Source organism: Corylus avellana, chromosome 11 (genome assembly GCF_965113065.1).
Source record: "Corylus avellana chromosome 11, dhCorAvel1.hap1.2, whole genome shotgun sequence".
Taxonomy (NCBI): Eukaryota; Viridiplantae; Streptophyta; class Magnoliopsida; order Fagales; family Betulaceae; genus Corylus; species Corylus avellana.
The window spans coordinates 18,774,181-18,784,818 of NC_142500.1; the positions used below are offsets into that span (position 1 = coordinate 18,774,181).

The 10,638-nt window shown below is 33.8% G+C and overlaps 1 protein-coding gene across 1 annotated transcript; it reads left to right on the forward strand.

The window, feature by feature from the left end:
• Nucleotides 1–38: 38 nt before the first annotated feature.
• Nucleotides 39–2,713, forward strand: LOC132166583 (NAD(P)-binding Rossmann-fold superfamily protein; the record flags this gene model as incomplete). Its single annotated transcript, XM_088511836.1, is given in 6 exon segments — nt 39–170; nt 910–1,025; nt 1,168–1,291; nt 1,368–1,436; nt 2,125–2,245; nt 2,351–2,713. Coding segments are annotated over 6 exon segments (702 nt in total), but the record flags the coding sequence as incomplete, so codon positions are not given.
• Nucleotides 2,714–10,638: the final 7,925 nt, after the last annotated feature.

Sequence of the window (10,638 nt, forward strand, 5' to 3'; positions counted from 1 at the left end):
TGTAGTGGCATATGGTCTTTGGTCTTTAACTTGTGCAGATTTCCAAAGAACATGGTGGTATCGTGAGATTCATTCAAGTTTCTTGCTTAGGGGCATCTCCATCATCTCCATCCAGATTCCTAAGAGCTAAAGCTGCAGCAGAGGAAACTATTTTGAGAGAACTACCTGAGGTAATACTAATTTTTTTCTCTAAAGCAAAGCTGATAATGCCGCTTCTTGTGAGTTTTACATAAATTATATGATAGGAATATGGTTATTGTAAAGCCAAAGTAATCTTAACCAATAAAGCTATGAACAAGTCAGGCTGAGTGCAGGATGTGTTATTATCTTTATCTTGTTACTTTTAATTGGTAAGGTGGATTTGCAGTAAGGCATGGTAGTTTATTAATTGTATAGGGTAGAAAAGAGATAGGGACTTTCTCTCTTGTATACTCCATGTGTACTTAGGTTGTGCCTTTGCGCTTTTTAATGAATTTGCAATTACTAATAGAAAAAATAATTATTATAAAATAAAGGAGATAGGAACCTGGGAGCAAGCCTCTTAGCTTTAAAAATTCAATGGCAAAGCTAAAAAATAATATTTGATACATTGAGAGTTGGATCTTGCATCTTTGCAAGATTATAAGGTTTGTCACATCATCTGTAGTAATAGCCCAGGGAAAGTGCTAGTCACATCTTCGCTAATTTGACCCACTTCTTGTTAATTTATGGAATGAAATGAAATCAACTGCAAGCTTAAGGTAAATGTATTTGTGGTAGTTAGTTTTAGAATGGGTATTAAAAGTATGATATTGGTTGCAGAGATGAGGGTGAATGATTAAAAAAAAAGTCTACTAGATCTTCCCTAATTTTAAATCTGATCATACTGCTACGGAGAGCAGAATTTTTGACATGCAGTTTCTTCTACAGGCCACAATTATGAAACCTGCTGCAATGGTTGGTACGGAGGATAGGATTTTGAATCAGTGGGCACGCTTTGCAAAAAAATATGGTTTTCTCCCCCTCATCGGGGGTGGATCTACCAAGTATGTCTTGAATCTATCATTTGCAATCTCGCGCTGCAATTATGTAATACTTGAATTTTAAACACTCACATTACAACTGGTGGCAGCTGTATATAATTTTTAAATTTGTTGTGGTCATTTCCCTTATAATGCTTATTTGCAGAATCCAACCGGTATATGTTGTTGATGTTGCTGGTGCAATTGTTGCGGCCTTGAAAGATGATGGCGCCAGCATGGGAAACGTTTATGAACTTGGTGGGCCAGAGGTCTTTACTGTGCATGAATTGGTAAATTCCCTTCCTCATCTTTCTAGTTGATGCACTGATATGATCTGATTTTTACTGAGATCTTAGTACACTGCAGGCAGAGATTATGTATGACACGATTCGGGAATGGCCTCGCTATGTCAAAGTTCCTTTCCCTGTTGCAAAGGTAAATAGATAAACTGTCAATATTTTAGGGCCATGGGAAATGAATCTTTGGAATCTTGTTTTTTAGCGACTCCAATAGGCTCATTTGAGTTTCTTTCGCTCTATATGGGTGGGTTTGTTTTCCATTAGCAACCCTTATTCAGAATATTTATTATTAGTTATCAGACATGCAAATTTTGTGTCAAAAGTCTTTTCTAAATTCTAAAATTTGGTTATGCTTCTCCTGTTGTTTAGAAAGCAAAAAAATATATACGATTTTCTGCTTCCAGATAAGGACTGCTTCAAATGTACTTGTGGATGATGCCGTAGCAAAAATCTATCAGACATGTATCCTGAAATTGAATTTTTATTTGTAATTAATAGACAGTGCTGCTTTCCTTAGATGACATTTACCTTGTATCCGATGGGAGTGCAGATTTTCCTTTTTGTAGCCCTAATAACGAAAACATAGAAGGATGCCACTTGTTCCAGATCATCATATGAACCAGTATTTCTGTGCCTATGAGTTGTTTTTTAGTAAACCTCTCATGGGTGTTATTTACCTTTTGGCCATCACATCTTTTAAGCAGTGGGGATGTATGTTGCTTTTTGTAATTGTATGTGCATTTTTAGAAGGTCTTGTGTGTGTATATATGTGTATCTTTATTTGTTAACTTTCTTAATTACATAATCACGGTAAATGCTTTCAGGCTTTCGCAATGCCGAGAGAAATATTACTTAAAAAAGTTCCATTTCCATTACCCACTCCCGAGATTTTCAACCTGGATCAGATCCTTGCAGCAACTACAGATACAGTCGTTTCAGAGAGTGGTGAGTTCAAAGAATTTAGCTTATGGCTCGTCATTTTTCTTTTTCCATTTCTGTCACCTTGTTCTATGATTTCTTCTGATTTTTATTTTATGGTGGGATCTGCAGCTTTGACTTTCAATGATCTGGGGATTGTGCCTCATAAGGTGAAAGGATACCCTATTGAGTTTCTTATCCAATACCGTAAGGGTGGTCCCCAATTTGGTTCTACAGTCAGTGAAAAAGTCTCTCCTGATGCTTGGCCATGAGGTTCTGTGGATCTTTTTTTTTTTTTCTTTCTTTCTTTTCTTTTCCAAATGTTGAGTTTACCCAGTTCAAGATATTGAAAAGAGGCCTGTAATGCCTCCATTTCTTTTAGCAAATTGAAAATAGCATTTTGAGTCCATGAATTCATGATGTAGAATTCACAACGGGGTTCGATAAACTATGATTAACTGTGGTGGCTAATAAAAGTTGTGATACTTCTCTATATATGGCAAGTACTACAAGAATTTCCATAGGGTTAGGGGAAAGCCAAAAAAAAGAAAGAAAAAAAAAAAGAAAGATCTTTAGACTTCTTTCTTTGTCTATTCAGCGACAACACATAAATGTGGAGTTAATATTTGTCTATCACAAATGTTAAGAGTTAACAGGAATGGGAATCTCTCATGGAATTCTTTCCTGGTCTAGATTCGATTTTTCAGATCTAGTGATATATATATTACCACATGATGAATATGTTATCATGTCATTTAAATGATGGAGCATTATATAAATCGTTAGATGCAACAACAAAAAATTTCGGATCATAAAATGCTTCCTCTATTCACAAGGAGTCCTACCTGTTATCAACATCAAGTAGGGTCAATGACCATATATATATGGTTTTATTTTTTTAAAACAAAAACATCAACTTAAAATTATTTTTATCTTTATGTCACATTCGAATACCTTTTTTTTTTTTTTTTTTTTTTTTTTTTTTTTATAAAAAAAAAAAAAAAAAACCTTTCTAAAATGCATTGACAAATGAAGCTCAGGTGACAACATTTTGGCCTTAATCAACTCAAAAGGATTTTCAGGGGAACAAAATAAAAATTAGAAGGAACCCTCCACTGGGTCAATTATTATCTTCTCTGACCAATTTGTAAGAGTCTTAAGCAATAGTGGAACATTGGCTTTCCTTGTAGGTGGAGAAAAGAAGCTAACTCCTAATACAAGCAAGGAATCAAGAAGATAAAAGGAGGAAAAATGTAATAAGTCTCAGGCTAGCCATAGGCCATCATAGATCAATTGAATTGAGGTCATGGAAGCCAGCCATGCCTCCTTTGAACGCGTCAACTTGAAAGGGAGGAACATTGGTGCAGCAATGTGGATGGCTGCTGGAACCAGACCAGGTGAGTCCCATGATTGTTGCTGCAGCATTAACATTTATATAAACAACAATATTCAAGGGGTGAATAACTCCATTTTGCATGGGAGTGAGGTGACAATGAAAGACCCTGGAGTCAGCTTGTTTTTTGGAGAACATGTCAAGGTGAATAGAGGTTCCTTTGAATCAAACAAGAAGAGAAACTTAGGGTTTTGTTTAAAGTTTCTATTTGTAATTTTCTCATTGTTTTTGTTGCTATCATTGTTATAAAACTTAGGATCTGAATTTTCAATTTGGCTGGCATACAATGCTAGTCCACAAACATTTCTTGAGTTTAACCTTGTCATTTCTTTCTTGGATCTTTTCTTTTCTTTTAATTTTCGTCTCAACAGTCTACTAGTCTAGTGCTATGCTAAAATGGATCGGAATTAGCTGCAATTCGTTGTTCAAATTGCAACCTGCCTAAACCCTGCATGAGAGAGGGCCTCGGTTGGCTGCCAATTTAGGCAAGCAATTACAAAGGATCTCGATCTAGCCAAACTACATATAGGCCATAGATCAATCAAATGATTGTAATTGAAATCTTTTCATTTGTTCAAATCTGATTGCTCGAATAATTCTTCTAATGTGTTGTGAAGAATCAATTTAGTTGCACGCCAAATCCTTAATCGAGGGTACCTGCAATGAGAAGGAAGGTCAAATACAAAGTATTCCATCAGTGGTCTAGCAGGGAGTCACTCTGATACTTAAGTTAGAACTCATTTTAGAGAAATAAAATAGCTCAGTAAAAAAAGAGAGTTTGGCTAAAATTGAACGTATCTCCTAAGTGATCCATTTCCCTTCTCTTTTGGAATGCGTGTTGTTGGTTTGGGAACGGATTTGATTTTGTGCCCCAACTGCGTTAGACACATTCTTGAGCCCTCAAGAATAAAGAGATGTCAGTAGTCTAGGTCGCATTGATTAAGATATAGTAGACTCAGCCTAAATACTTGTGCGCCCGTCCTTTTTGCCTTGGTTGGGTCTGGCTAACCTATAAAGCTTTATCGAGAAAGCAAGTTGAATAAATGAACTGAGAAGGCCCACTTTCCGAGGGATTATAGTATGCTAACCATGTCGTTTATCACCGTGAATTGACATCATATAGAGCGTCAAAATTCTAACCACAAAGTCTCAGGATAAGAGCATCTCCAGTAGGAGTATCCAAAATAACACTATTGAATCACATGTAAACAATCACTCTGTTCAAAATCCATACATTTTTCTTCACCAAAAAAAAAAAAAAAAATTATACAAAAGTAATATATATATAAGGAAAACACCGGTATAAAAAATAAAAGTTAAAAAAATAGGGTTCAATGCAATATTGGTACTTGAGGTTTGTGCCATACCCATAGATTACAATAGTAAGACAGAATTCTTATTAAAGAATGCAATAAGAATTGATAACATACACACAAATACAAAATCTTAGAATACAAAATAACAACAGAAACAGGAGATCAAAACATTCATAGAGCCGCCAACCATTTGGAGCAACTGTACATAGAACAAGCAGTCTGGAGAGTAGACAGCAATATCAAAATGTTAGCAGCTAAAAACGTAAAACATGGCCATGAACCAAACACATACTTCTTCATCATCAGTCATCACATTCATCTTGACCTTCCAACTCTCCATATAATAACTATTTGCAGCTTCAATGGCCACAAGATTTCTTAGCACAACTTCTGAGTTATCATCCAAATGAATAGTTGGAAGATAAAATGCACCAAAACACTCGTTGAAATTTATATATCCCAAGCCACCCTTTGACGGGCGAAATTTTGCACCAATTTTATGGAGTTGTGTCACTCTTGGGATTGCAATGATATCTTCCACCAAAGGAGTACCACTTTCTTCTTTCTCTTTCATCTCCTGAGATGATCTTTACACCTCTTCTGCAACATTCTCTGCTGAGGATATGAGATTGTTGATATTTCTGAGATGAAAAAGATTGGAGATGATTGTGAGTGGCAGTGTGACTGCTTTTGACTTGCACATTTCACTCAGAAGGCGGAGAGGCACTATGTTAATGTAAAATAGTGCTGCCGAGAACAATTTCAAGGCCTTCATTCTTCTCTAAAGCGTTGGTAATTAACGTACATGTTATTAAAAGTATTCATTAAATAATTAAAATTAGGCGAAACTTCAATGATGACCCTTGAACTATCCTGTGTTTTGAAAATACCCTCCCAAATTTTAAAATCTCTCAATTTTACTTACTGAACTTTCAATTTAATGTAATATCCTTCATCCGTTAATTTTTAACGTTAACTGACAAAAATACCAAAATACCCCTTGATTTTCATTTTTTTTTAATTAAAAAATGAAAAACAATTGGGTCACAAGGGTAAATTTCAAATTTTATAAAAAATTCAGGGGTATAAAGGTCATTTAATCATGTTTAACATCCGTTTAACGCTGAAAATTGACCGAGGATGGTACATTGCATCGAAACGTATGGTAGTTTAGGTAGGGACGAAGCGAGGACATTTTTTGGAAGGGGGCCAACCAATTTTTTTATTTTTTTATTTTTTATTAAAAAAATATATATATATTTTGCTTGTTTTTTATGAACTAAAGACTACCCCAAACTATAATTATTGAATAAAAATTAAAAAAAATATTGCAGTTTATAATTAAATAACTATACCTATTAAATAACAACTAAATAACTATAATTTCCACGGTCTCCACTTGCCTTGGTGCGTCCAGTCCTACACTTAAATTCTCACACAATAAAAAGTCACTACCCACTCTTGTCTCTTGCCATGCATGTGTGTGCCCATTTATTCTCATTTCCCAAATCACAAAACAAGTGAATAGTGGTCTTTTTTCTCTGATTCTAGAAATTTTGAAATACAGGTTTTGTATGAGTAAGGCCATAATGCCCAAAAAAAAAAAAAAAAAAAAAAAAAAAAAATTAATGGGTATGGCCCAAAAAATTTAAGAATAGGGCCAACAAAATTTAAAAATAGGGCCAAAATTTTTTGGGTAAGGGACAAATGAGTAAAATTAAAATTTTACTTTTTTTTTTTTTTTTACTTAATTATAATTTTTTTTTTTTCCTTATTTTTTTTTGGGGTGTTTTTCTCTGAGTTCATTGATTTAACCTGGAGATGGAGTCCTAATGCTAACCACAAAGTCCTAGGGGTAGTAAGCACATGGCAAACATCCATGGTCCTACGTGCTAAAATACAACAAAATAAGCACTTCATCCCTCTTCCACATGCATATGTATATATAATTATCAGCAAGAGTTATATATAGATATATATAGATGTTGATCAACAGAACTGCTATCCCACAATGTGTGTATGGAGTTAAACAGCTTAATTAGTGGCTCCCCACTTTCCCTACCTATCAATAAACTCTGATGCCCAACCCCCAAGCAGATAGCTGCTCACCCTGAAGGCTACCTGTAGGTTGGTACCACTACTGTCTAAGGTACATCAAATGTTAACTTCTCACCTCTTTTTTTTAGAAACCCTGTTTTTTTTTTTTTTTTTTTTGTCGATAGCTCAAAGTGTGGGGTCTACTTGCTCGGAGTAGATATATCATGCATCCACGCAATTCCGACAACGATATTGTAGGAGATTTCGATTCCTTGCTATATGGGTCTAAAACTTCTTATTTTTTTTATTTTTATTTGTTGTGTACACCAAATCGTGACCGACAATGTTTTTAAGGAAATTCTTTCAACTCAGTCTATAAAATTGGCATATATCCTATAGCATGTAAGAAAGAAACACATTTTTTTTTTCTTTTTTTCTTTTTTTCTTTTTTTTTAATAGAATTTCTTTCAATTATGTTAATGTTATTAAAAAAACATGTGTTTCTAACATGTTAAAAGGGACAAAACTTTTATAGACTAAATTTGAACAAAAAAAAAAAAAAAAATCCAATCCAATTTACAGGAAAAGTGGAAAACTCTTGGAAAATTTGGAATGGTGGCTTATGTAAAGAGGTTAGGGGAAACTTCATTTTGGCCACCTGATCTTCCAAATCTCTCATTTTGGACTCCTGAACTTTCAATTACTCTCAATGTGGACCCCTCCGTCAGATTTTAAACGTTACATGACGTTTATACTCCTAACTTTTGTATAAAATTTCAACTTTCAAAACGTTTTTTTTTATTTTAAAAAAAAATGAAAATCAAGGACATTTTGGTCTTTTTTGTATTTTTAACTGCTAAAATTAACGGAAGGGTTGAAAGTAATTGAAAGTTTTAAGGTTCAAAATAAGAGATTTGAAAGTTCAGGGAGATTGTAAAATCAGGTGAAAGTTCAGAAGACCAAAGCGAAGTTTCCCCAAGAGGTTATTATAGAATGCCTAAAATTAACACACTCTTTCTGCTAATTCAAAGGCTATTTATGTATGCATATAATAAACTAGAGGTCAAATTCAATAGAATAAAATAAAATAATACTACTTTTTGTCAATCCAGAAAGCTCATAATTTTCAAGCCCACATTAGTGAAATCATTTTACACTTTAGCACATAGAACTATCATTATTTTAGTATTGATGTCATTAAATTTTCAAAAGTGACATTTGGGCTTCTCAAATTATCACTTTGTGTCAAATAATGAACGTTTCACGTCACGTTTGGGTCACTTGATGCCATCAAAGTTGACAAAAAATTCAAAACCGCAGAGACTAAGTGAAAGTGCCTAATAATTTGAAGGATCAATTGTAACTTTTTAAATTTTAAGTGTAATTTTCACTAAATGATAATTCTAAAGTTACTGGGGACTTTTTGCCCATTCTTGAGCTAAGAGGCAAGGGGGGATGGTCTCATTTGGTCTTCAATTTTGCTTTCAATGATTATGAGCATAACACCTTCAATTAGTCACAAAAAGTTTGACTATAATAGTGCTGATTGCGCATTTGATTGTGGAAAAGGCATATACCAAAGAGATGGCATGATAATGAGGCAAAAGCATCTCAAAACAAGTGCATCAAGCCCTTTTGGCTTTAGGTGACATAAAGATGTGAAACTTGCCTAATTAATAAGGAAGAAAGTAACTAAAACGAGAAGAGATAAAATAGAATACAAGAAGAATGTTTAGGGAAAGATGCTTCTGTGAGGGGGTGACACTGACATATACATTAAAAAAAAAAAAAAAATTAAAAAGAAGGAACAAAAAATGCTTTTGTGGGGGGTGACACTAACATGCGTACCTTATTTTGATTCTTGAGGATGTTTGTTAATGTATTTTGAGAGTGTTTTTTTTTTTTTTTTTTTTGAAAAATAGTGTTTTGATATGATGTAAATGTGAACATAATTTTAACTGTTTTGTGTTTTAGTTTGTTTATTGATGATTTTGCTTTGACTTTAACAAACATCAAACTGGATTGAAGGCAATTCTTCTAATCAATCTATTGAACTGACATATGTCCTTAAAACATATAATTCTCACATGTATTTTTTTAAAAATATACGTGAAAATCACGTATTTTAAGAACAAATGTCAATTTAATAAACTGAATTGATAACGTAATTTGGAGAAAACCTTTTATCATAAAAAAGAAGAAGAAGATAGTAATACACATAAACAATTTGTTGGATTTTACTAGCTAGGCATGGGGTTCCATTGACCCCTTCAGATCATGGCCCTCACTAACCCTCTAGTTGACCTTAATCAAGGTATACTTTGCAGCATATGATTGGCCTAATGAACTACTACATTAGGGCTTGTGAAAAAGATGTACCCTTTTTTTTTATTTGAGTGGAATTTGAAGTCTTCATCATGTATTTTCATTTTATATCATCAACATAAGTCAATGGTTGCCTAGTTGGTACTAGAGTTTAGGTTTTCCTTCTCTTAAATTACCCTAATAAATTATTTATCTGCTAAAAAGTCAAAATAAAAATTAAAACTTATACATGACCATTTCTTCAAGGATTTGATTTTAGTCCTATTTTAGTGGGAATATGATGAAAGTTAAGAGAAATTTGATTCTATTACATATTACACTACGAGCATTTATGTCATAAAAGAAACAAAATCAATGAGACAAATAAGTCGTTTCGGTTGTAATTCGTTGCTTAATACATGTATCCTAAACTATTTTGAACTGGTAAACTACACACCTGCCCTCTTTATGAGATTATCTAACCTACATGCAATTCAAACAACGAATTGCATCTAATTCCGATTTAATTTTAGGGTTTGGGATTCAATCAATGGTGAGCATAGAAATAATGAGACCTAGCAATAAGAAAATTACCCTTTGTTTTCCTAGCGGTGGCCCTATTCCTATTGAGTATTCTTGTGTAGATGTAAAAAGGAAAGGTGTGTCTGCATTCACAATCCATATGATACGAGCATTTCGAATTTTTCCTCCTTATAAGGATCGTGCTCCTCACGTGCAATTACAAAATACAATGGTCACAAACCTCAAGATGGTGCCACGTTCGGCCAATAACTTTCTTCCTTGGAAAAAGAGCTGGCAATCACTGTCCCCTGCTGCCGTTATGATTGTTGTGTTTGGGTGATGAGAATTTGATGGTTGAATTTTAATCATGCAAATTTCCAATGTATTATTTCCTCCTAGGAAACACATTGTTTTCAACTTTTCATGCACAATAATTTTTTTAAAAAAAACATAATTTAAGTTAAATTGAGAAATATTATTCAATAAAAACCTCTCTTTGCTGCCTTTATTTCTTCTACAAGGGCCAAATGAAATGGCTAATGAAAGTTGGAGGCATTAAAGCACACAAATGATATTGAATTTTGGTTGTTAGGATATGAATTAAATTAATTATTTTTTTAAATAACATTCAAGTTAGAGTGCTAAATTCACATTGTGCACCGACAATGACGGACCCAGGGGGACTAGGAGTGGCCCTGGTCGCCCCCAAATCACAAGAAAAAAAAAATTTAGGCAAAAAAAATGTTTTTATTTGCTATTTGGTCCCTCTCCAAAAATATTTTAGCCCTTAGTCCCTCCCCAAATTGAAACCTGGGTCTGTCCTTGTGCACCAACTCCTTTATTTAACA